This window comes from Tympanuchus pallidicinctus, unplaced genomic scaffold (assembly GCF_026119805.1).
Source record: "Tympanuchus pallidicinctus isolate F22 unplaced genomic scaffold, pur_lepc_1.0 scaffold3, whole genome shotgun sequence".
In the NCBI taxonomy this organism is placed as follows: domain Eukaryota; kingdom Metazoa; phylum Chordata; class Aves; order Galliformes; family Phasianidae; genus Tympanuchus; species Tympanuchus pallidicinctus.
The window spans coordinates 33,889,217-33,917,150 of NW_026294747.1; the positions used below are offsets into that span (position 1 = coordinate 33,889,217).

Below are 27,934 nucleotides of genomic sequence, written 5' to 3' on the forward strand. Positions count from 1 at the left end.
TATCCATACACTTCAATTGATTATTTGTAACTTTCCTGGACTTACAATCATTTGTACTAAAATTTCATGCTAACATACAAAGTATATCAGTGTTTTTTTTTTTTAATATTTAGGTATTGCTTTAAAGTGTTGTGAATTTTTTTTTTGGTATGTATTGTTAAATGATAAGTGAAAAGTTTGATAAAAGTTACATTTCAGTCTGTTTACTAGTAAGGAGAAATGAAATCAATATTATGAAAACTAACACAATTTGCAATTTAATACATGTACTGCTTGACTTTATGCAGCTCTAATAATAGTAACAGCAATGTACTGTGTGTATTTTCTTCGGGTTTTCAATTATAAAAAAATCATTGTAGAATATTGGTATGTGCTTAATTGACAAGGTTATTAATTTTAAATTCAATACTTAATAAAAAACCAATAATGTTGCTATGGTGTTAACTATACATGAAGCCATAAAGGAAAGAGGTTAGTGCATATTGTAATAATTTATTAAGTTACTCAGTATATGTGAGACATTGATTGGAACAAAGTAGTGCGAGTCGATTTGATTGAGCCACATCTCTTACTGTCTTGAATGATCTCTTCGGTGAACTACAGTTGAAGTCAGAAATTGTGTATTTGGAAAATAATTATAGCTTTTTATATTTATACTTTTTTTGTTTAATTCTTGGAGTCTTGGAGGTAGAATGAGTAAAGGAATATTGTCTTCCATGAATTATACCCAGATTTTTTGCACTTAATTTGCCACTAGGCCAGATTTTTATACTAAAAGCAGACAATGCAATATTTGTCTTCTGAGAATGAGGACAGTGAATAAATAGGCAAAGAGCTGTATGAAAGAATGAGTCAGTGGAGCCACATGAGATAGAAAGCTGGCATATCATTGGAATCTAGTGGCTACAAAATCCATAAATTCAAGATGATTTATCTCTTTTATTCAAATGGCTTGGAGAGCTAGAGGCTTTTAGAGGTGTACTCTATTGAAAGGAGAAATAAAATGGGATAAAGGCCATTCCCTTTACCCTAGTGCGTGGACTCAATATTCTAAGTGTTGTTTAATGAAAAGTAACATAATAGCCTATAAGTTCTGAAGATCCTCTCGTGCTGCATGCTTCTGCTAATTCTGTTGTGGGTGCTTTTTAGATCTTTCCCTGAATCAATGCAGTTCACTGACTTGGCAAAAGTGGACTGGGTGCTGCCGTTTAGTAGTACATCTGGTAAATGAAGGTTCAAATATGTACCAGTACAGGTGCAAGGCAGGGAGCAGGACTCTGCACATATGAGTAGAGCAAGTAGAGCAAAATTTCTTTATACTGCTTACTTTCTATTGAATATTTCAGTGTCTCGTACATTATTACAAAAAACACATAAACAATTATTTTTGGTTCTGTTTTTGAATTTGTGAATTGAATATCGGGAGTCTTTTAATAACAGTGCTAACGTGTACAGATGAGGAATACTTTAAATGAATTTTAAATGTATTTAAAACAGTTTATTGCTAGATTTTTCTTACTAGGATATAATTTGTAGTCATTGCTTTGTAGCTGTTGGCATACATACAGATTCTGGGTCAGTCAGGTGGAGATTCCTTTAGCCCTGTGTAGTCTGTATAGCATAGGGGGTTGAGCATAGTTACGCTAGGTCAATTGTGGAATAAAATTATGGCATGATTCAGATCACAGAATTTACAAAGATGACTGTAAGAGTGATTATCTTGGCTGCTATAGTTGCAAATGATTCCTAAAAAATTCAGTTGGTCACTGTAGGGGAAAGAATTAAACTGCGGAGAAGAGGACTTGCTGTGATTAAATGGCATGTGTTCAGAGGTGTACACAGTACAGTGATACTGAAAACCTGGCTACAGTTGCCAAGTTGGCAGATACTGTGTGACTCTTAGGCAAGCTAAATATTGGTATAGCTGTTGTCACTCAAGCAAAGTCTTTAAAATCATCGTAGAAGCTGTCTAAAAACATCAACTCTCAGTACTTGGTATCAAACAAGGAGGAAGAATTAAAAGAATTAAAAAGAGAGAGAGTGAATGGGGAATAAAAACATACTATTGTGTAATTCCATGTGTTGCATTGGTTGCAATTGCGATCAATCAGTCTTAAAGTAAAATAGAATTTGGAAAAGAGACACCACAGAGCAATGATGTTAACTTTTGCATGAAGAAGAGCTAAGCTAATTAGCTTAGAAAATTTCTGAGAAAGGGAAATAAACAAAGAACATGAGTGGTGCTGACAAAGAGTAGAGAACTCCCTGATTTTTAACACAGTAAAAAAGAAAAAAAGATTTCCTGAAAAACTTCAGATCCTGAGCAGTAAAACCAGTGTGTTTTCACAATGTGTACTACTGAGTTACAAAACTGCCACAGGTTGTGTCCATATGTAAATGACTAAGAGATTTAGATGAATTAATGGAGGATAAATCCTCAAATGGTGATTACAATTCCTTAAGCAAAAATATGTGCAAGCCACCATAGATGGGAGGATATATCACAGAAAAACAGCTGTTTTCTTCTTCCTTTGCTCTTACCTCTCTTCAGCCATATACTACTTCATGGCATGGGAAGTAGATGTTGCCCTAGGAGACCTTGTTCTGAAGTTAATATGTTATTTAGAGGAACTGAGAGTTTTGGTGGTTAAAATCTAAAACTGATGAACTACAGTGTTGTACTTGAAGACCTACATGCGTCAGACATTACAAGCATGTATATCATAGAATCATAGAATGGCCTGGATTGAAAAGATCCTCAAAGATCATCTAGTTTCAATCCTCCTGCTATGTGCAGGGTCACCAATCACTAGACTGGGTTGCCCAGAGCCACATCCAGCCTTGCCTTGAATGCCTCCATGAATGGGGCATCCACAACCTCCTTGGGCAACCTGTGCCAGTGTGTCACCAACCTCTGAGTGAAAAACTTCCTCCTAACATCTAACCTAAATCTGTCCTATCTTAGTTTAAAGCCATTCTCCTTTGTCTTGTTACTATCCGCCCTTGTAAACAGTCATTCCCTCTCCTGTTTATACACTCCCTTTAAGTACTGAAAGGCCACGATGAGGTCTCCTTGGAGCCTTCTCTTCTCCAAGCTAAACAATTCCAATTCCCTCAAACTTTCTTCATAGTCTTCAGAGTGCTCCAGAGCATCTTAGTGGCCCTTTTCTGGACCCGCTCTAAGAGCTCCATGTCCTTCCTGTACTGGGGGCCCTAGGCCTGGACGCAGTACTGCAGATGGGGCCTCACGAGAGCCGAGTAGAGGGAGACAATCACATCTCTGTCCCTGCTGATCACCCATTTTTTAATGCAGCCCAGGTTATAGTTGGCCTTCCGGGCTGCAAGCGCACACTGCTGGCTCATGTCCAGCTTCTTGTCCACCAGGACCTCCAGGTTCTTCTCTGCAGGGCTGCCCTCAAGGAGATCTTCCCCCAGCTTGTATAAATACCTGGGATTGCCCAGGACCAAAAGCAAGACCTTGCACTTGGCCTTGTTGGACCTCATTAAGTTCCCATGGGCTCAGTTCTCTAGCAAGAGGAAGTATTTATGTGAGGAATTTCAACAACTAATTTAGTTAGCTTACTCCAGAATTGCAACAGTAAGCTAATATTCTTGGAAGATGCTTAATTTCAGTAGGTATCTCTTGAAATGTTTCTAAAGTTCTGTACATTATCTTTTTTGGCATCTCAGAGCTGTACTGGTCTGAACAAAGAGGTGTCTGCTGTGTGGCAAAATGGAAAGAATAACTGCTAAATACTACGACAGAGCATCTCTGTCTCCGCAGCAGCCCAGTTCAAGTATTGAAGATTTAAACACTGCTGCTAAACAGTGACTGAATTGGACTTCTCAGAAAATGCTATTGCAGCAGATTCAATTCCCTTTCTACAGAAAGAAACTGAATAGTAGTTGGATAAGACACAAAATAGCCTGAGGCTGGAAGAGCTGCAACTGAGAATGCTCCCGTATTAAACGGTCCTAGCTTGTTATCTACCAGTGATTTTTTTTGTTATCTTTACTTACAAATTTCATAAGAGGAATACAAGGTATTTCCATAGGATAACATTCAGAACATTATTTTGAAGACAAATTTTAAATCCCTCCAGCTGTGAAAATTATTGAATCCCACCTTCTGCCCTTTGCTACCAATTTATATCTCCTTTTTGCTTTTTGATGACATCACAGAACAATGCTCTTGTTTTTTGAGCATTTTCTGTTTTTTCTGTTTAGGTAAATGTTTAGAAGAGAAAACTGTTGGCTATGAAGTTGGAAAGCTAAATTAAAGGTTTAGTGAAGAAAAAAATAGTCAAAGCTTACTAAGGTAGCTTTGATGGAGCTAGTAAGGAGATATGGGAGTTGTGAAGGAAATTAAGAGGGAAAAATGGAATTAGGAGAGTAATAATCAGTGGTTTGAAGCAGTTAAGTGCATTCTGTATTTTGACCGTGTTAGCAGGATTCCTAGTGTTTCTCAGTAATGTGAACATTCAGAGTTTATGTGACAGAAATGTTGCTGTATTGACCTGATATTGTAAAATGCATTCATGTACTCGTCTGCAACGGTAGAGAGTCAGGAAATTTCATAGAGCTTTAGAACTTGATTCTTTTTTGTTAAACTATGTACTGCTATGGAGATGTACCATATGGAGATTTTTGCATCCGTAAAGGTGGAGAACTACAGCACTATGTACTGGTTGTCTTCCTTAATGGTTTCCAAATTAACAAAGAAAAAGATGATGGGTAACCACCATTAGCAGGTCAGATCCTTCTGTTTAGTGAGTAGCTGTGGATAAAACAGATTGCATTATGATAGAATGCTGCATTATCAATGGAGTGGAGAGAGCAAGTATGAGTGTGTATGTGTGTTTGTGTGTTCATAATAGAAATGTGAATTCTTATTGTAATGTTATTTACCTGGAATGCCTGCTGCAATTATGATGACTCTGTAACATGTAGTAAGACAAGGTAATAATGAGAATCCTGGAGATCCTCTACTTCCTAACAATCTTTCCTCTCCTGACTAACATTAATGGAGTACTGAACACAAAAATGCAACTGGTATTTCAGTTTGAAAGTTCTGTATCACTGTAATTGTTAATGTTACTTTTTAGGCATTGCATGTGGTTACTCATTAAGTACTTATGGCTGACTCTGTGTTGCTCTGTAGTACATAAGCTATTTTTGAATGTATTTTTTTCCTCCTTCTAAGGATTATGTACTGAAGGCCTGTACCGTGTTAGTGGAAATAAAACAGATCAAGACAACATTCAGAAACAGTTTGATCAAGGTAATGACAGATTTCATTATTTAAAGCCAAAAGAACTTGATTTCTCCATTGATGTATAAGATAGTACTGTCAGTGTAAATGAGTTTTACATTCAAACTGATCTCCATAGCACTGAGTGCTTTACTCGTTGGTAGGTTGTACTGATGTAGTCTCGGCTATATGTAACTAACAAAGCTGTGTGTAAACCAAGGGTGGGATAGAACCTTGTAGCTGGTTAAAATAATTTTGAGTGCTTCCTGTGAAATTTTGAGGTGGTTTTCTAGTTGAATAAGTGTGTTTAAATGCAGTACTAAATGCTCCTTATATTAGCATAGTAGCGCATGAAGTCCTCAACATTGAGCATACACTTCTCCTCCCAAAAACGCAGAACTTCTTGACAATTATTTTATTAAAACTCTCTTGATTAATGTGAATTAACAATTAAATCTTAGTAATGAATCTGTAGTACCACCTTTGTCATGTGCTGTAATGTATCTAAATATGATTAGCAGATAAGTGTTCATTTGGATTGTTGAGAGGGCCAGCATTATTTTTCTTCCTGCTTTCTCATTAAATTTATTACATCAACTGATCTTTATAAATGAAAAAAAAAAAACACCACCCAACCATGTTAAAAGTCCTCGTTGGTATTAGTAATGAAAGTGAGTCTGTGAAATAGTAAAATTCCTCCTACATGATAAAGCGAATAAAGGTACATTTTTTAATGCCTTATCTGAATTTCATCTGAATATAATGCTAGATTTTGTTCTGTCATTGTATAAGATGATGTTTTGAGTGGGTGAACTTTGGAAGAATTTTAAAATCATCTAGTATGACTTTTATCTGTGTTAAATAAATTAAAATCTCTAAATATAATATATAAAGCTTCTGTTATTTTGGATTCTAGCAGTAGGTTATATGGCCATGTACAATCACTGGCATGTGGTCTTGTCCTTACTTAAAAGGCCTCATGGCCACGTAAGACAGCTTCACACAAGTTCTGCATATTGATGTACCCTGTGCCAGTTTTCAACAAAATTTGGATGTGGATTTCAAAACTCATTTGTGGGCAGAATTAATCATCAGAACCTGGTTGGTGTCAAATAGAGAAGCATTTAAGTCTGCATGGAGAGTCAGACAGTTTTATTTTTTGGTCTACTGCTTTCTTAATATTGTCAGATTTTATTTCATGTATGTCAGAGCAATGGCAGTTTACGCGCTGGTTCACTCTGTTTTTGCTAGGCAAGGTTTTCACTTTCAGTGTTTTAAATAAATAAATTATTTCATAAAAATATTTTGAAGAATCATAACTGTAAACTGCTTTTAATTTTGTCCTACAGATCATAGTATCAGTCTAGAGTCTATGGAAGTGACAGTAAATGCTGTGGCTGGGGCTCTTAAAGCGTTTTTTGCAGATCTGCCAGATCCATTAATTCCTTACTCTTTGCATCAAGATTTGTTAGAAGCATCAAGTAAGTAAAAAGAATGTTGTCTTGATTGTATTTTTTCACAATGTTTATCGTTATAGGAGTTTTTAATTCACTGTAAGTTAAAAAGACTTGCTGCGCTTATTTTTTTAATTGCTTAGGTGTGCCATTTTATAAAATGTTCTTTAAAATTAACAATTATATGATGACAACAGAATTATATGATTGCATTAGTTATTGTAAATAAATTGTAGTCTATTACTTCTCTATGTAGGAAATTTAATTGGAGGAATCTCTTTTTTTTTCCTGTTATTAGCACTGCAATATTAGCACTTGGAAATGTATCATAGTTGTTTACAGGGGTAGAAGAAAGCATACCTTGATTTCATAAAGTCTTATATTCAGAATAGGCTTTAGAAGTTGCATCTCTGTGGAGTGTTATGATGAATCTGACATTTTTTTTCAAATTATTTTTGAACTGTGTGCAGGATGAAAAAGTTAATTGTTTCATTAAAATGTTTCATTGATTTCATTAATTGTTTCATTGAAAATGTTTCAAACTTGAAAATGTGACTACATTGTTCCCCTTTTAAAGAATATCTTTCTTGGGATTAATTTGGGCAATTGGACTGGCAGCAAACTGTTTTAGGAAAGTACTACACATTTTTTGTTATGTTTTTTTTTTTTAAATTGAAAATTTGTCAATATTGCTGAAAGCCTAAGGCTTCAACCTAGGCTTGGTTAGTGTATATTACACTAGAAATTTTGTATTTTTGAATGACATCTATAGACATGTTTTTTGATATTTTCACTTTAATTTTCAGGCAAATCCCTTGTATAGTGTGTTTTTTTCTTAACAATTTATGATTTTCCAAGCTGAGTGGGACAAGTGGGACAGGCTTTTGATTAGGTATTACTAATAAATTATGTATTGCTGTAGCATACTAGGCTTAATAAGAATTGAAGTCTTTCTATTGAAACAAACCTTTCTACACAGTAGAATATGGCAAAAATGTGAATATGTGTAACAACAGCTTAAGAAAAATGATTTTGAGAGTGGAAACTAGAGTTCTTTAATGCTTGAATAATTGTTTGTATCGTATGGATTTCATCTAATTCTCACACCGGTGTTAGCAATTTTATTGCAAGAGGGTCATTGTCCCCAACTTTTCCACTGTAAAACTGTATTCTGGAATTCCGTTTATATTGACAGATCCTGAGGTAACTGAGCCCAACTGCAAGTTTATTTCAAATTTTAAGCCAGTGTCAGCTGCTTGCTGTATGTAATTTGATGTCACAAGTAGCACTAATTCGTTATACATTTCTATAATCTGTTGGTTTTTTTTCTTAGTCCTTTTCCTATTGCTTACTTCCTCTTAAAATATAAAAAATATCCATTGAACCTGTAAAAATTTGTGTTAAAGTAGCTGCACCAGGCTTACAATAATTTTTTATTATTTGACTAGTAAGCTTAAGATTTTATAAGCTCATGAAAATGTCTTTCATCCCCCAAAACTTTGAGATTATAATATGTATAAATCTTGTGTTAAGAACATTTTGCAAGCAATGAAAAATCTTACAGATTTCCCTGTTTCGTTGTTAGCCGTATACAAGCCAACAAATTGATCAAGATGATCTGTTAAGAAGACTGTTAAATAGAAATAAGTAATTCTATCTTAAAACAGGAAAGCACTTTTTGTATTTAGATAGTTTCCACTTTATTATGAAAAGGTAATTCTTTGTAATAATACATGTAAATAGGAATTTTATGGAGTATTTTCTCGCCTTCTGTTTCTCTGTAGATATCTGTGCTTCTTATAGTTGGAAAAAGACTTAGCAACATTCATTCAGTATTTCTTTCTAAATGTATGAGAAAATGTCACTTATTTCTATAGAGATCCTGGACAAGACAGAACGGCTACATGAGTTAAAAGAAATTGTGAAGAAGTTCCACCCAGTGAACTATGATGTCTTCAAATATGTGATAACACATCTGAACAGGTTCAGTACTTTTCTACTAAAATTCTGTTTAATTTTTAACATAAAAAAACCCAACCTATTAGAATTGAAAATGTCATGCTGCATTTCTCCTCTGTTAGTATAAATGTTGAAAATGGAAATTAAAAATTATGAATTAGATGTTGATATATTACGATACCTGATTTAAGTGATGCGTAGATATCTACCATCATAGCTACTGTAGAGATGTAAAAATGATTGTTGTACAAAACAAGATAACTTCACAGAGCCAGTATGTACAAGAGTTGCAGACCTCTTTTCTAAGGAAGCACCTGTTAATGTTGTAGTCTAATTCAGATTTAAGGGAACATGGAGGTTATTTGGCCTATTCCCTGCCTGTTAAAGCAAGATCAGCTTCATTCCTCTAAAATGTAGCACACACAAACTCTGCTGAATAATTAAAATGTAGAATAAAACTGTGTGTAGCAGTGAATTTGCTTCCTAAATCTTGCCTCTTGCATAGAAATGTAATTTTTTGTGTTCTTAAATTTAATTTATTGACCTTTTATTTGTCCAAGTGTACAATATTTGCTCATAAAAAGTTTAACTTGCTCATATTTCTTACTCAGCAATACTCTAGTGGATTCCCTGAAATCCACTCAGTAAGATGGCTAATAACATTATTAAAAGACATAATAAACGTTTCGTCACAGCTAAAATAACAGTTTTCCTAGAAAAATGTTTGTTTCACAGTACTGGACTATAAAACATAAGCTCATTGTTTTTTAAAAAAAATATTTTTATTAATTCTTCTTTTTTTTAAAGACAGAACAGCAGAATTGTTGAGATTGTAAGGGGCTTCTCAAGATTTAGTGCACCCCTCTTACTTTGGTAGGATCTGCAATAACAGATTGCCTGGGATGATGTGCAGTTGGATTTTGAGTATCTCTAACAATGGAGACTCCACAACCTCTCCAGGCAACTTCCTAGTGTGCAATCACCCTGACAATAAATACATTTTTAAAAAGTGGAGCTTATTTTGTTTGTTTTAAAATGTGTTTTTTATGTTCAGACAGAATCTCACGTGTTTCAGTTTCTATCTTGTTGTATCTTGTCCTGTCACTGCATGCCACTCAGAATTCTTGGTCCATCTTTTTTGCACTTTCCTATCAGATACTTAAATAAGATTCTCTCTGAGCTTTTCCAGAGTAAGTAGTCCCAGTTGCTCAATCTTTCCTCATTTGAGGGATCTTCTGTCTTTGTGCCCCGTTCAGTGGGCTCTTTCCAGTATGTCCACCTTTCCTGTATTGCAGAGGCCAGAGCTGAGTCCAGATACCAGAAGTGCAGTCAGAGTAGAGGGGGGAGATAACTTCCCTTGACCTATTGCCATCACTTGTCCTAATGTAGGCCACGTTTGCCTGCATTGTGTTCAGTGTGTTGCCCACAAATACTGTCAAGTGACATACTGTCACTTCCTCAAAACAGTAGTGTTTTTCAGCCAGCTGAATAATTTTCTATATATACTGTAGGCTTTTCATGATCTTCAAATTGCTCTGCAGGTGTTTTTAACGGTCTAATTTGAGGCTTCTAGTATAGGGGGTTGAAATGAGACTTTTTAAACACCCTGTTTAGTCAGCAAAATCAGATTTCTCTTTTATGCGTTCTCCATTGCTGTGTGAAAGGAGTCTTCTTATTCTGGGTCATAACAACCCCACGCAGCAATATCAATGGGGAAGAGAAGCTGAAAATTTGCCTGGCAGAAAAGGACCTAGAGGTGTGAGTTTAACAATCAGCTGAAAATGAGCCATCAGTGAGCCCAGGTGGTCAGAGCGACCAATGGCCATGAAAATTGTTTGGTCAGCAGGACCAGAGAAGTGATCGTCCTTCTGTGTTTGGCACTGGTCAGACTGTACCTCAGTTATTGTGTTTGGTTTGGGGCCCCTTGCTGTGAGAATGACATGGAGCATGTTCAGAAGAAAACACTGAAACTGGTGAATGGACTGAGATTGCACCAAGGAAGTTCGTGGTTTTTCTTCTCAGGTGATAAGAGGTAGAATGCAAGGCAAAGGCCTCGAGTTAGGCCAGAGGAGGTTTAGATTGGATGTCAGTAAGAATGTTTTCACAGAAAAGGTGGTTAGGAATTGGAATGGTCTGGTCAGGGAAGTGATGAAGTCTGCATCCCTAGAGGTGTTGTAAGAGATCTGTGATGAGGTACTTAAGGACATGATTTAGCAGTAGACTAGTAGTGTTAGGTAGATTGGTGTATTTGATGATCTTGAAGGTCTTTTCCAACATAAATGATTCTATTTTCATTAAATATATGGGAAGCTTTGATACTTAAGCACTTACTTTTACACTTCTCTCAATCACAAATATAGTTTGTATTTTCCTTTGCAGGGAAATGCATCAGTTTTCTTTTTTTTTTAGTGCAGTTTGCCAAGTAAAATTCAATTTTCTAGCCCTAGAATAGAATCATATGAGTGGATAGAACTATTTCTTGCATTTCTATATTGCAGGCTAACAATGTACTGAGGTAAAATGAAACATCACAAACTTCATGTAAATCACTTTTAACGTTTTGGCAGTTCTTAATGGACTAGATTCCTTGAATTCAGTAGAAGAGTATCAATCTCAGAATTGTCAGAAGTCTTCAGCTGGCCACCCATTTGCATAGCGCAGAGGAGAGTAACAAAAATCTAACTGCAGTGTCAAGTACCTGGATTGCTGCAAGTAAAAGAGCTAAATACAATTTTTAATGATCCTAAGTAGATTCCTAATGCATGTTTGTATACAGACAAATGAAATACATCATTCACAAAGCTTACTGGAGAACAGAAATAGTGCTTGTTGGCCTTTGCTCTGAAGTCCATTCTCATCCTTTTAAAGGTACACAGAAGAATTTATATAGGAAGAAAAAGTTGAATAAAAGTGCTGAGTCAAATGAAAGCTTTTAGGCTTTTTTATTCTCCTTGAATGAAATTAAAATGTTACTCTTTTAGGAAAGTATGAATATCACCTTCATTCAGGAGTAGTGTCCAAATACCCCATGGACAAAATTTATTCAAGTTGAGAGAGGCAGTATTTATGTACCCTTACTAATACACATACTAAAATGCAAGTCAATCTTTTATAGTTAACACTGTACATCATAAATGAGTGAGAATATTTTCTTCTGGCAATAATTGTAGGACTTATTATGGTTTTCACAAGTTTTGAATCTATGAAGTGTAATCAGAAACTCTTGCAGTCTGCTCGTGCTGATCATCAGAACAGTAGTTGATGAGTTGCGGAAGTTTTTTTTGCATTCTATTTCTGCACAACTGTATCTCAGTTACCTTTGTTCTTCCTACTATATCATAGGAATTGCATATTCTTGAGTATTTTAAGTGTTAGATTTATCAGCACAGAGTTTTTGATGGATCTCTCACTAATTACTACTACATAAAATTGTAGTGTTACTTTAGAATGAAGAATATTTTTTGAAAACAGAATATCTTGATTCTGGTTTATTATAGAATCATAGAATCATATTATGAATAAGATTGCATTTTTCTGAGGAGACATTTGGTTGTAGATGATATATTCAGTAAAAGGTTTTTTCTTTCTTGCCAATACTGTTGTAATAATGAATTTGCAGTGACACTGAAGAACCTGTTTCAGTCCCTGCTTAAATCAGAAAACTTGAAAAAAAAAAAAAAAAAAAGAACCCAATTGGGAATCTTTTTTTTTTTTTTAATACATTGAAAACTAAAACAAAAATGTACTTGTCTTTAATTACATTGTGATACTATATAGGGAGAATAAGGAAGCACAAGTACAAGTAGAATGTTGATGGAAAACTAGTTTGTGGAAAAATGCATGTAGAAGAGTTTAGCATTTTTAAGTTCAGCATTTTTAATAACAGTCATAGGAGTTCACATACAATGACTCATAAGAAAAAAGAACGAAGAAAACATAGTTCTGTTTTGAAGTTGTGCTAAATATGTTGGCGGTGTTCATAGATTCAGTTATAGGAAATGATCACCTGGATCACTGTCATGATCCTATGGATTGATTTCATGTTTAACAGAGAATGTACAGAATTTTGAAGAGAATATCTTCTGCAGCATATCATTCGAGTTTAATGACTTTATTGAAGCAGCAAAGTTTTCATTAGGAGTGGTATGTCTTTCTTGCAGATAGTTTTTACCTGAAGCTTTTGCAAAGTTTCCATAGCTCCTGTTATACTACTGTCTTCTGCCTGAACAAAGTTCATGTTGAAAGCAGTCAAGCCATCATGCTTACGAATATGTTTCTGTGCTCCTTGCACAGAATATGGTACTTAAATATTCTTTGGGTTAGAGAGAATGGATGGATTTGTGTTCTAGTAGGCAGGTAGTCTTATTAATCATTAGTATCACATTATTTTTAAGGCAGGTAGTCTTATTAATCATTAGTATCACATTATTTTTATAACTTCATTGTGTTTAATAACTGGCAATACTAAAAACAGATATCTTTTATTTGAGTTGTCTACTTTCGTTCCAATAGCCTGCAAATGAAACAAGCATTCTCTTCTTAAGATGTTTGAAGTATTTTGCACGTTTGTTTTGGTGCAAGAAATGATAAAAATGAAACTTGCCGGATGTTGTTTTATTCCTGTTGTTCATACAGTCCTGACCTGTAGAAATGCATTTAGAGAATCCATTCCTTGCAGAAAGATAGAATTTCCAAAGCTAGGCTCATTTTTTTCCTGAACGTCTTCCTATGAAAATAATGCTTACAAAGTTTGTAGAATCACTTAGGTTAGAAAAAGCCTTCAAGATGTTCATTTGGGAGCTATAGCTCATGAGAGTAATCTCGTACCTGTGTTGTAACTCTGGAATTCCTTTGTTTCTATGGCTCAGTGTGGCTTTTAGCTTAATGCATCTTCTTTTGGGGATCTTATATTTTCTCTTCTGTAAATGGTGTCAGTTCTTTCCGAAGTTAGCTGTTCTCCATCCTATAACAGGGTAATATACTGTTACCAGGCTTTTGGATTTGGGTCTTTTATTTGGTTTTGTACTTATTTATGTGGTCACTTTGATTAGTTGATTGGCTTTTTTTTTTTTTTTCTTGTGTGTGTGTGATATAAAACAATTAGACTTGATTCCAGGGAATCTAGAGAATCAGGTTGCCCTCAAAATGTTATTTGCTGAATTCTTTTTCTTGACATATTTGTTAGTAATGCCCTCAGGAACTGATTTCTTTGGCACTATTGAATAGAACCCTATTTAAAAGTTTTTATTTTACACTCTTTTAGTTTATATAGACTGTCTTGACATACAGTAATATTTTTTGTTTGTTTTTTTTTGTTTTATAATTCCAGTGTTTATGATACTAGTCTAGTGGATAAACCCATGGATTAATTGGCATAGAGACACAGTAACAACCTGCCAGTTCTTTTATTGTCTGATTTCCACCCCCTCCCATTCAGTTGGTCCATTTAAGTTCTGGAAATCTGGAACTGAGGTTGAATGCATTTATTGTATTAAAATGGTAAAATCAAGAAAACAAAGAAAAAAGCTCCACCTGTTTTGGTAGGATAGTGTTCTGCTGTTTCACTAAACAGATTGGCTCGCAGAGGAGTGTGACAAGTGCCAAACATAGCAAATAGAAGGAGAGAAGCGTGAACTTCTCTGTATGTGATGGTGAGAGAGAATAGGAAAAGAATGCCTCCTTTTGATGGTGATGCACAGAATTGGGTTAATTTTGGTTTTTTTTTTTTTCAGAATGGTTCCCCAGGTCTTATATTGGCAAATCAGCATTCTAACAGGAAATGAATATATTTTTTTTTAAATTAAAATTATGTTGGTTAATCTTAAGTAGATGGACTACTGTCTTTTAATTGCTTCACATTTTCTAAGAGTTCAGTAGTTTGTATATTTAAGTGTTTTACTTTTAAAAACTCAAATCCAGCCTTGTTTAAAAACTTATGTGAATATGAAGAACAAAATTCATACGGGCTAATATTAATACTTAAAAGTCTCAATCATAACATGTAAAAAATATTTCCAGGTGACTTGTTTTGCTTTGCCGCTCACAGTTAATAAATATGATATTCATAAAATTTTCCTGATCAGAGTTTTGTCACAGTTGCAGCAGTTGCTGCTAGCATGTTAGATAACCTATATCATACTAATTTAGCATCTTGTAAATACAGCAAGTGCCTACAACAAGAAAATGAACATAGAAATAAAAGCTAGCTCATTGATTAGGCATTGCTTTGGGAGATTACTGCAGTAATTGCTGGAGTTGCAGTGTTATCTGCTTAGATCATCCAAGGAAAATAGGGATCTTGGAGCAGTGTGACATGATAATTCATAGTTTTATATGTGTTAAATTCCAAATGAAGTAGGATAGGAGAATTACAGAAGCAGAAGGAAAAAGTCTCTTTCCAAAATCGGAGTTTCTAATGGCAGAGAATTTCCAAGTTAGTACAGGGGTTGAAGCATAAAGCTGGATATATACCTGTTCCTTCTGCTTCTTTTGCACAACCTTAGGACGCTTCTGACTGCACATCTACCATGAGAAAAAATAACACGGTAACAAAATAGTATGAAATGATAAAATAAATTTTCTTCCTCAAGGTTGTGATTTATTAAAAAACAGTATAAATTTTGCTGTATAGGTGGTATACAATAAACAATTTTATACAATTATTCTTATTTAGTAGTTGTTCTTATGTGCTGAACATTTGAATATCCACAGCCATTAAAGCACCCCATTTTTACAGCAGAGCCAAATGCTTTTGCTGGCTAATATGAAAAAGCCCACAGAGATGTGCTTTAATCAACACTTGATATTTTTCATTTGTTTTTAACATATGATCTAATCTGTTCCGTTTTTGTTTGAGTACCATAAATGTTGTTCAGTGTCTGACTGTACTGCAGTAAGAAGCCAGTTCTGTCATTTGTCTAGACATTTTAATCGATTTTCTAATACATGAAATTCTGTGTCTGGTTGATGAATTTAAAGGCTGTTTATTATTATCACTTAAAAATGTTGGCATGTGTTTAAAGTCTTCTGGTTGATTGCGTACCATTTTTAATTCATTCTGTGCCTGTCATTCTCATTTCAGGGTTAGTCAGCAATATAAAACCAACTTTATGACTGCTGATAACTTATCAATTTGTTTCTGGCCTACTCTGATGAGACCTGATTTTGAAAACAGAGAGTTCCTTTCTACCACCAAAATCCACCAGTCGATTATAGAGACTTTCATTCAGCAGTGTCAGTTTTTCTTTTACAATGGAGAGATTGTAGAAGCACCGAACCCAGGGGCATGTCAGCCACCGCCTTCCAACACAGTGCAGATGGTGGAGCCAATGGTACCTCTGCAGTTACCACCACCACTGCAGCCTCAGCTGATACAGCCGCAATTACCAGCAGACCCTCTTGGTATTATATAAATAGAAGATGATTGCAGGCAGCCTGGCACTGGACAGTAAAGAAAAGCTATAGACATGCATGTTTCAGGATACAGTAATGTACTTCATATTTATGAAAAATAATTCTCATCCAGCTGGTTGGACATTTTTTTTGTTATATCCCGTACTGTGTTCCTCATTTGTACACGCTGCAGATAAAAACTATGTGGTAAGCATGACTGGAGAGGTTTAATTTTTAAAAGCAAAAATAGCTATAAAGTACAAAGCTGCTGCTGCATGATACTTTATTGCAATCACTATATCATTCCTGTGACAGTTTGTCACAATATATTGTGAATAAAATTTTTCTATAGAAATTTAATGATTAAAAAAATTACATTTATGAAACATTCAGTGCTTACAGCCTGCTTTATGGCTGTTTTTGTTATTTAACATGCTATTTTTGGCAATTTTATTCACATTCAAGCATTCTGTATAAACGACTAAAGCCCAGCTATAGTTTATTTTATAATCTCCGGCTACTTACATGACTGTAGGCTTAGGATGGTTTATGGAAGAATGCAAAATGCACTGTTGAGAATTTTACAATGCCTCACCTTCCATCTTTATTTGTAAGTAAACCTGTGGACAGTTTGTTAAGGGTGGGTGAACTTGCTTATTATTTCTTACAGCACAATACCAAGGACATGCTTGTTGTAAAAGTGAGTTTCAAATATTGTACAAAAATTTTGATGTTGCCTACTTATTTCTTTATGTTCCATTCCTTAACTAAACATTTTGTAAAACTGTTAATTCTGTAAACAGCTGCATGTTTAAAAGATCATTGATGGTCTTGTAAACTCAATCTAATATATTTTAGATATTTTAATTTTTCCCACTTGGGAATACATTTAGTGTTTAGAAAATAGTTCATGACATTTTCATACAAGGTTATATAACTTTTCATACATAAACATGAACTTTGTTGTAGTAAAATTCTCTAAACCAAACAATGTTTTAATCTGGGACTTCAATTTAATCTATTCTTTAAATCTATTTTTATGTGACCCTTCAAAGATATACAAAAATGCATTGCTAATAAATAGCAATAAATACTTTGGGTACTGACAATTAACTTCTTTGGAGTATGTATATATAAAATCATATAAACTTGTATTCATTTTTTTTTCCTGTGGTATGTTGTACTTAAAATTTGAGTGACTGATTTTTTTTTGGTTTTGCACCATTTAAAAAAAAATGTTCTCTTTTTTTTTTTCCTCGTTTATTTTCCATTACATTGGTACCGATTTTGCTGTAAAAGAGTGCTGCTTAATTTAAACTTCTGGTTAAATATTTTGTTAGTGGTAAAAATTTCAGAAGGTTACAAGTTGTAGCAAAGGGGAGACCATAATTAATCACTATTTGTGAGACTTTTCATAGCAGCTTTTTTTCTTTCATGTTCAAAATACACCTTTTTAGATCTGCAAAGAAAAAAACAGTTTTGGCTCATTCAGCTGCTAGAATGTTTTGTGTAGTTTTAAAAAAGAAGCTTTATGATGGTCACTGCTGTAATCTTCACTTATGACAAGATTTAAGATCGTCTTGTATGTATTATAGTAAATAGCTGATTTTGAGTATTAAGGTTCTTAAGAGTTTGATTTGCTCCATTTGCATAAAATAAAAATTGCCTTTCCCACTTATGTCCTAGGTATTGTACTTCTAATTATGACTTGGATTATCATTCTAGATTACTATGATACCATAAACTCGGCTGCTGTTTCAAGTACATGTATATTATAAATTATCTTGATATTGTGTTATATTCTTGCAATTAATTATCTTTTTTAAGAAAAAAAAAAAAAAGTCAACCTTATTCCTATTGCAAAGCACACAGGAATTAATAGTACAATAAAGTCTGTCCTGTAAAGTGTAGTATTCTTAACTTGTTCTACATTACATCTGTTGCTTTTATTTATAGTTGTCAGTCTAACATTGGCATGTTTAGCAGAGAAAATGCAACTTCAAGTGTTTTATAAACTATTTCTAAGTTGCTAAAGAATTTATTTTTCTACTATGTATGGTATAGACAATGCATCACCTGTACAGGAAACAAGTCTATTTCTAATAGAAGTAAGCTTAAAAGTAAGTGCCAGTCATATCCATATTTAAAAGTTCAATCTATAAAAATATCTCCAGGCTTTGTAATGTGATTTGCATTTTAAACTTTCTACGAATTCCAAGGTATTTGCCATACTGTTTATCTAATCTTTGAATACTAATTTTTAGAGTAGTCTACATTCCTTTCCATCGACTTTCACACCAAATTCTTGATCATTTTTATTGTATATGAAGTTACGTATAAATCACTTATTTCATAATTTCCTGAAAATTAACATGTACTTTTGGCCAGATATGAAAGTGCTCCTACACTTACTTGATAAACCATTATTAAAAAAAAAAAAAAAAAAAAGAGCACGGCATGTGACTCTGGATTGTCACATGGCAGAGTTCCTGCATATTATTTGCATTATACAAGTATCATATGCAGGAATGTGGATGTGCGTGTATCTGGATAATATATACACTGATATTTTTGATGTGCTTGTGTGTTTATGTACACAAGGACATGTGCACAGACTTGCATGCACATACACTGTCTTAACAAAGTTTGGAGAAGATACTACAAAATAATACCATCGTGATTAAATACACTAAATAGAGCTTTCTCTGTTATTTTTGTTAGTGCTATAAAATGAGGAAGCATGTCATTATATACAAATTCCTCATACTTTGGCTCTGTGTAGTCCCTTCTAGTTTTAATGGAAATACAAACAATAATAATTATATTTTTTAATGTGAGCATTTTTACAGTAATATCTATCTTGGAAAAAAATACAAATGTATATTATTTTTTGTTGAGCATCTCAGTGACACTTTATGGAGTATTTTGTCTTTTTTATGTAACTTTGGCATAGGCATTTTGCAGTGTATTGTTTTTCAATATTTTAGCAGTTTTGAAGTACGACACGTGAGTTTAAAAAGTGCCATTCTAAGTAATGTTTAGCAGGTTATTTTAAAATTCCTTGCCCTCCAGAATATTGTGGAATTTTAACATAGTGTACATAGATTGCAGATGTCAATCTGAGTGAAAAGAAACTTCTTTTATTGTATGTTTTCTCCATTATTTGAGTACTGGTTGCTAGGAAATTATAGATACGCTTATTTTTAGTTGCTGGCAGTTAGCTTCTAATATTTATGGTAAATACAGACAAGTTATCAATTGGAGACCAAAAAGAAAAATTTGGCCTTACCTTCCATGCTTATCTCAGTTTTCCTCAGTAATGTGTTCATGTTTGTCAACTGAAAAAGAAAAAAAAAATTTTTTTAAGTACAAATTTTGTTCTTTGTTTATAATGTAATCTTTTGTTGCTACATCTACAGAATACTGCAGTGGATTTAATATCAGTGAAGCTTATTCTGTATAAAAGATGCAATGAATAAAATACTAAGATGCTTACTGTGTATAATGTTCAGTTTAGTTGCCTACTAAATTTTTGAAGGCAAATCACCCAATTATCTCCTTCACATACACAGAGATGAAATGTAGCATTAAATTGTGCAAAACTGAATGCATCAAATGTTTAAGGAATTCCTTGAGGGAGGGAGGTGGGATGGGGAAGGAGTTTGCCTTTTTGAGTCTCTTCTTTTAAACTGCAGAATTTTGCAAGTTATTTACCCAGTGATTAATGTGCTGTGCCTCTTTCTGTAGGTAATGTACCCCTCTTTCATGCTGAATACATGCAGACCTCCCTCAAAAGAAACAGGATGGAAGATGTTCTGTTTAGCTGCGTAATGCATGTTTTATTCTGTGGCTCGTGTGATCTTTCACATTTTTCTCTTGATTGATCTGCTCAGCAAGAAAGGCTGTGATTATGGAAATCAGTTTTTCAGATTTCTACCAAGCTAGATGAATGGTTGAAAAATGAAAACACTATTTTACAATTGCTCTTTTCCTTTTTTAAACCAGTAAACCAATAAAAAACTGCATTGTCAAGTCAACTTTAAATTCTCTGAATTTCATATTATTTGCCACAATTTTCCTAGCTGTATAGCATAAATCCACCTTTTAATTGAAAACTTGTTACTGTTTTTAGTCCTTTGTATGTGCAACATATATGCTTGCTTACTCTGTTTCTTTAAAGCATCTTGACTAATGTGGCTAATTTGGAAGTAACTGCAAAAACTTCCTGACAGCTTTATAGCTTTCTGTCTGAACACTGCTCAGGGCTGGGTTTTTTTGTTGTTTTTGTTTGTTTGTTTAATTTTAACACTTCGAGATACAGGTGTGTTTTAATCTGAAATTGGATGCATCTTTTCTGTACCTCAGTGTGAAAATCTCAGATTGCTGTATCAAAGATCATCATCTCTGTGGAATCTGAAGCGTAACGCTGTGTTCAGGCTCTGAGACAGACCACGGTTTTCTGAAGCGTGGCTGTCCTACAGAACCAATGTGTAAAGTTAGTATTTGTTTCATTTTTTTCCCTTCAACTATTTTACAGAATTTCTGTGGAATCAGAAAGAATTAATTTGATCTGTCATCATGACTAATGAAAAATAACCACTTTTTTTTTAATTGACTTATTTTTTCCCCCAAGTATGTAGATGGTGCTTGTTATGGCTGTAACCCATGTGTTTCTCGTCTTTTAAGGTACAATGCGTATGTACTTGTACCTCGTATTTCTGTTGCTAAATTGAATGTTACTGGTGCACAGCCAACATTCTGGTGCTTTTATATCATGGAGTAGTGTTTAATATACCTGATAACATTAATAATAATTTGTCCCTTACTCTTTCATTTGGTGTGATTTAGAAAATACAGAGAATTAAATATTTTCCCTGAAAGCCTACAGTGTAGTAACTTTTGCTTTTTTCAGTCTCTGAGTATGATAATGAAAGGCTGTTGTTTCAGACCGTTTGAATTAGGAGAAGGGAAGGCAATCTCCTGGTGGTATTTCCAGCTATGACTGCATGACATTTTAAAGTAGTCTGTATTTGATCTCTAGGATGCTCCACATAGATCTTTGAGATGTAAATCTCTGCAAATCTTGTCATGTTAATGCTTGTTCTGGTTTATCTTACCTGTGTTTTACCTGTCTTTATTGGTGGCTTGTGACAAGCAAAGGGTGAACAAGATGGTTGGGAAGCATTGCTAAGATGGGCCTTGTCACTGCTTCAGGGGCAGACAGGCTTAATTGGAGAGTACCTCCAGCTGCTCATGTGACCAGCTGGTCCAAGTACTGTAGCTGCAGTTTATGTTTTCCCCTGCATCACTGTATCACAGTCTGCCTGTTCTTACAGATCTTACAGATGCTTCACCAGCTCACCATTTCACCATACAAGCTGCTATTAAATTTTAGACACTGTGACCTGACTTTGCAGTGTCCACTTGGTCCTATTGACCCTATGCAACAGTGGGGGATGAAGAGATCAAGAAAAGTCCCTTGAAATATCCTGTGTTTTGAACAGCTGCTTCTTAAAATGCTTAGATGAAGATATTAAATACAGAACATAACAAAAAAGATTATCAAGACATAAATGTCTGTGGTTCATTACTGAAATATGTATGTGTATACACATGCTTTTTTTAAAAAAAACTTAGTAATGAAGTTGATGTTGATAGCAGCAGTTCTAAAATAGTAACAGATGGCCAGTCTGTTACAGATAGTTATTGGTTACAATTCTGCTATTAAGTTTTGAAAACCAAATGTAAACAGGCATGAGTTGGACAGAGGGAAACCTGGTGGTGTTCAACAAGGGCAAACGTAGGATCCTACCTGGAAGAAATAACTCCATGTATCAGTAGAGGTGCTGACCTGCTAAAGAGGAGCTCTGCAGAGAAAGACCTGCGTTTTCTGGGGGACAACAGGTTGGCCATGAGCCAGCAGTGTGCCCTTGTGGCCAAGAAGGCCAACTGTATCCTGGGTCGCATTAAAGAGAGCATGGCCAGCAGGTCAAGGGAGGTGGTCCTCCTCTACTCTGCCCTGATGAGGCCGCATCTGGAGTACTGTGTCCATGTCTGGGCTGCTCTATGTCTAATTTTGTTATCCTCTGTAATTCTCTAGCTAGTTTAACTTTGTCATCCTCAGTGGTCACACAAATAAGCCTGATCTTATGTCCTTTATTTAACCGTACTAGAGCTGAAAAGTAGCTTTATCACAGGTGACTTTGTTTCTTCTTGTCATACGTGTATTTTTTTACCTTAAGACTAATTAAGTTAGTCCTTTTTAGTAACATGATCATAGTATTTGTTTCCTCTAAAACATCCTTGTTCCCACATAAAAGTCTATCAGTACTCTTGTGTACCCTTCTGTCCACTTGTTTCAATGCACTCCTCTGATTTTGAATGATTTTTGCTATGCAAGACCTAGGGTAGTGTGACTCTTGGCTGTGTCTGGAGGTTCTGTATGCTAGGAGGTAGAAAAGGTCCTTAAAGAACGAGTGCTTAAACAGATAGGGACCCTATCCTATTCCCCTAAAGAGGAAAGGATAAATGTTACAAATTCTGAGCTTATCAGGTAGGTAAAGATGCTTGCCTTCACTGGGTGTCTTTTTTGTGCTACAGGTTTGTTTTGAGGGTGCTTTCAAGCTTTAATGATATTGTAAAGGGAGGAGTAGATGGAAAAACTCTTGCCTATACTCTCATTAAGCTCAAGGGCCAGTTTATGTTGCAGAGTTTGGGGCACCGAGTTCCCGGCATCTGATGGGAAGTCACTGATTAGCAGGTGACCATCAGCAAAAATCTAAACAACTGAAATGGGAACTAAAATAGCAATTTTTCTTTGTTCATTGGCATCCCCGTTCCTGAACCGTACTGCCATGAGAGTCTTCTGTTGATATTTTTTCAATAGAAAATAATGTTGATTGGTAATGCTGCTATGATCTGTGGTTCTAACGCACCTTTACACCTGTTTGGAGCTGGCCAGATGTATGTGCCACAATGTAAAGCTTCCCTGGGCTGAGATGCTTCCAGAGAAGTAGAAATCAAACTCAGTTCTCCTTTAGCTTGTATGTGACACTGCCAAACATTATTTTTTTTTCTCTTCTATTCAAAGAAGGCAGTTTGTAAGAGAAATGGGAGGGCTGTGCTGTTATCTACCAGAGATGTATTTTCATAGCATGGTATTGACACAGTGCATTAAATACCTCAATCATTGAATGAGGACATGGAAGTAGTGTATGAAGACATGAATCCTGCTGGAATCATTTGGAAGACTGTACAAGGAATAGTAAGTGATTTGTAGAACAAATTATCCTCTCAATCATAGCTGTTTTTCCTCTTTCAAGGAAGCTAATGTTTTGTGGGGCTTTTTTTTCCCCTCTAAGAGGCAGGAGAACTGGTGTGCATGCGATGTGTTTGTCAAAGCTGAGCTCTGACCCAGAGGGGAAACGAGCATTAGAGACACCCTAGGAGACTGCAGATACCTAAATCCCTGTCCTAGTATTCAAAGTATGGGGAGGATCCAGTTTCTTCTGTTTTTCTCTGAGACAAAGTGCTTCTCATATGCTGCAGAGCAGGGTCTTGCAGCTCTATTTGAATTTTGACCACTGCCCCACTTCTAGTATTTCACTCTAAACACTTTCCTGGGTGTTTGTAAGCTACTACTCTACAAGTAGATTGAGTTTGGTTTCCTGAGATACTCCTTTTTTTTTTTTTTCTTTATTCCCCAACCCCCTCCCCAGAGAACAGGGCAGCTGCAGATCTGGGGATCTGGAGTTTCCTCCATGTGAGTGAAGAGGTTCTGCTGCAGGGCATTTTCATTTGAGTGTGCTTGGTGTTATATCTTCTCCTCCTTTGCACTACAAGAGCGTAGGTTTGCAAACTGCTGGGCTTGCTACAAAACCTATTTTTTTCCTCCCTAAATTTGCTGAGAAGGAGTGGGCTGAGGGGAATGTCTACATGCAGTTATTCATAATTAACTTTGGGATGGGTGCCCAGAGCCCTAGGCTGGCAGATCTTCAGAAATGTAAAGAAAAAAATTACTTGTAGACTCCAGGAGCCTGAATTTGCCTCCTTCCACTTCTGAGATACTAGTTGAAGAAACTTAACTAGCTTAACTAGTTTTTCAGTTATTTGGTTCTGTGCAGTTCTTGCACTGAATGACAGTTGGAAAAAAAAAAAAAAAAGTGTGTTCAGAACTCGTTTAGAGGGTAAATGGCTCTTTGTGCTGAATTAACCTGAGAGACAGGGGATGGAGAAGTAAGTGCTTTCTTGGAGTTAACTGATATGGCTATTAAATGAAGTGAAGGACTACTAGAGGGTGTGCTGAGTGTGACCTAACTGGCCATGCAACTGGTTTAGCTCATCAGTGGGAAGCTGAGGAGTGGGAATTTCAAGAGAGCTGAAATTTTAAACTGAATTGGAGGAAATATTTATGGTGGGTATATTTTCTCTCTAGAGTGTCTGCAGTATCTTCTGAATGCATTTTTTTATTATGAGGATGTTTCAACTTTTTCTAACACTGCAGTGGTCATAGTTGCCACCAAGTAAAGCTTGGTGAGGAGCGAGTTGGTGCTGAAGACAGTTTGCACCAATCTGGCCTTTTCAGTGTAAGAACCAAGAGCTTTAAAAGAAATAGCTGGTCTTCTCTGTTTTCATGTTAGAGAAGTAAGTTGCCTACCCAGACAAAGATTCTCAGAAATATACTTGATTTAGCCAAATCTGCAATTTCCAAAGTTTAATTAAAAAAAAAAGAAAAATCCTAATGCACATTTTTGTTGTTGAATTGCAAACATTTTACCTTTTTCTCAATAGAAAACAAATAATGAGAATTCAGTATTCAAAGAAAAGTTTAGAATTAGCTAAGTATTCCTCCGGAAATATCAATGAAGTATCCACGTTGAAAGGGATACCCCCCTGTTTTTAGTTTCCTACTGGTGTTCCCATTTTCTGAGGGTTTTTTTATGGCATTGTGTAAATATATTTCACTTAAAGGCATACTAAAGATGTTTTTAAACTACTAAAATTGTACTGAGTAGTTTCAAAAACTCCCGTAGCCAAGCTAAATATTCTTTACTGCAGGATAAACTCATTTCTTCTTCATTCAAGTGGACGCAGTGAGTATTTATCACTGTCAGCTTTGTGGTGACCTTTAGATGCTGAAAGACTGCTACTTCCACTGCATTCCATGTTTGTTTTTTTTTCTTTTTCTAAACAACACATTCCTGTAAGCTTTTTTACAGGGTATATTTATAAGCCTGTAGTATTTTTGCTACTTTTTGAGGCCTCTTAAGAGCTATATAACTTTGTGTTGGTGGTCCAAACTGCGCATAGTTCTGAGCACAGCAGTATAGTATCTCTTGCATCTTGCAAACAATGTATACAGCTATTTAGCCCCGAGTTTATTTTCTACAAACCCTAAATTTTGTTGTCAGCATATGCTTTTAAAATAGTATTGTGCAAAGGGAGAGGGATTGTCTTTAGCTGAGACTCGTGAGGCCTGGGTTCTTCTCTTGCCTTGTTCAGTTTGTTTCTGTCTGCTCTGAACTGAGAGCTGTTTGGCTGCAAGTGCCTTCTCAGAATGTGCCTGAGTGTCAGGGAGAACGTGTTGCCGTGGGGCTGCTGAAGTTCTGCCTTTCCAAGAAGTCAAGAGGCAGGAGTTTTCATTATTTGTCACTCCTGAGATAGCTGTTCAGTCATGCTGCAACTCTGTGATCCAGCACTGTCATGGAGAAGGATGACAGAAATCATAAAAGAGACAGTCATCCTTGGATAAAAGCAAAGGCAGACTTTCAAATGGGCTGCTGAATTAAGTGGTCTGGAACAGAAGATGTGATGTAGCACATATACTTAATTCAGCTGTTCTGTTTTCAATCATCACAGCTGGCTTGTTTTAAAAATATTAAAATCACTCATTGAAGTTTTTAGAATTAATGATTTTTCTTTAAAGAATACTTACATTTGAGAGAAATATAGTAGGTGATGTAAGCTAGATGCCTTCACTTCTGTATTACTTTGCTGTAGTCAAAATGTGAAAGCATTTCCTGTACCTCAGCATATCTAGTTAATACATTATAACTCTTCACTTCTTTCAATTTTAGAATAAGAATTTTCTTGCAGCATTTTTAGCTTTGTTTGCGAAGAGATAATGTGGTATTGCATAAATAATGCAAATATCTTTGGCACTGAATTCCATAATAGAGATCTCATGCTAATTGAAGATTTAATGCCATGTTTTTATAAAGTTTGTTGGCTATTAAATTTATGGCTCCCTTCGTCAGTTCCTAGGCTAGATAAAATCAAGAACAACAACAAAAAAACAACTAAGCCCTCTTCTTCCTCCCTCCCCCCCCGTTTAATTTTGAAAGCAAAGTCTATGATTTGTGTTTTTGAATGCAGCTGTCCTCTCATTTTCTCACTTCCTTTACATTCATAAGAAGCTAAATCCATAGCACTGCTATGTGACTTCTCATTGCAATTCTTAGCAACAGAGGCCATTAATCAGGTTATGCTGGTTTTGTGCTGCAGTATCAATATCCCTGCCTTCAGCCTTTACTGTTGACACTGCACTCCAAAATACAGAAGCAGCAGTTTCTTAAATGACAAAGCAATTAACTTACAGTACATCTGTGAAAGGTAATAGTGTGATAGAACACTTTTTTTAAAGAAATTCTGTTAGGAACCATATTTCTCTAATGCTCTTGGTGATACAGAGTTATGCATACATGCTGTACAATGCATTGTATGTCATTCTAGAAATGCATTATGTGAATGTGAGGACTTTATTTACAGAAGTCTGGGGTAACCACACGACCTATTGTTTGTGAAACCACTGCTGAAATTGATAATACATATAGTATATAATATATAGTATAGTGCGTATATATAAAGTACAATAAAATATCTGTATATAATTTTTTATATTTATATAAAGTATATTTATATTAAATTTATAATTTTTCCCCATCTAGCAGGTATGTCTATTCTTGAGATACTAACACAAGATGAGTTTCTTCTCCACCTCAATTATGCCATCAGTATTCATCTGAAACATTATTAAGGTATGTCCATGAAACAAGAAAGGGTTTGCTAGAGTGCTGATCGTGTATCAAAGACTATTTCTGAGGTAAGGGTGGAAAAGAAGATTCACTGGTGCACTCATCACTGGCTTTTTATCACACCACTTTGAATAGCCACCCAAATAAGCATGCTTTATCACAGCAGCTGACTTCTGACTTGCAAAAGCCTTGCTGTCTGTGTAGTTTGGATAAACTAAACTCTTAATGGCTCCCCCTTCTGTCATGATTGTTTCAGTGCTTTGCAGGATAGAATATTATCCATTTGGCCAGCAAATAGTTATTTTATTCTCAGCAGCAGATCTGTGTTGGGCTGTAGTGTGTTCACATGCTCTCTGATAACAGGGTAGGGGCTTGCCGTAGCCTGGGGCTTCCCGCCAATAGCCAGAGCTGTGGGCCACAGGTAAGCTGGTACTTCAGCTGAGCTTCACAGCTGGGCTTCACGGCTCAGTGGATGAGTGTCTCTGCAATAATGATGAAGACAAAAGAAGGCAAACACCTGGGCAAGTAAAAATCTACCCTAAGAGTGTTCCTTTTCAAAACCGAAAGGGCCCCAAACCGTACTCAGAGGTGCATCAGGCCCAGCACTGGCAGTGGGCGAGGTCATGCTCTGCAAGTGTCCTGCTCTGTGCTGTGCAGCCTCACCTCAAGCACCGTATGCAGCCTTGAGAGCCACAGTATGTGAAGATATATATATAAGTATACACAGCTATTAGAGAGTGCCCAAAGGAAGTCCACAAATGAAGAGCAGCTAAGGCTCCTTGGTTTGTTGAGCACAGAGCAAAGAAGATGAGAGGAGGCCTCTTGGAGGCCTGCAGTTCCTTACG

At 35.5% G+C, this 27,934-nt stretch overlaps 1 protein-coding gene across 2 annotated transcripts in view; it reads left to right on the forward strand.

Annotated features, from left to right (window-relative positions):
• The window catches only part of ARHGAP5 (Rho GTPase activating protein 5), a 48,537-nt gene extending 28,694 nt beyond the window's left edge, over window positions 1-19,843 (forward strand). For both annotated transcript variants that reach the window (XM_052693396.1, XM_052693395.1), the window contains 4 exons: window positions 5,204-5,281; window positions 6,601-6,732; window positions 8,583-8,688; window positions 15,746-19,843. In XM_052693396.1, the coding sequence (XP_052549356.1) occupies window positions 5,204-5,281; window positions 6,601-6,732; window positions 8,583-8,688; window positions 15,746-16,076 (647 nt within the window). In that variant the 3' untranslated portion in view covers window positions 16,077-19,843. The remainder of the gene's footprint in view (window positions 1-5,203; window positions 5,282-6,600; window positions 6,733-8,582; window positions 8,689-15,745) is intronic.
• The last annotated feature ends 8,091 nt before the right edge of the window (window positions 19,844-27,934 follow it).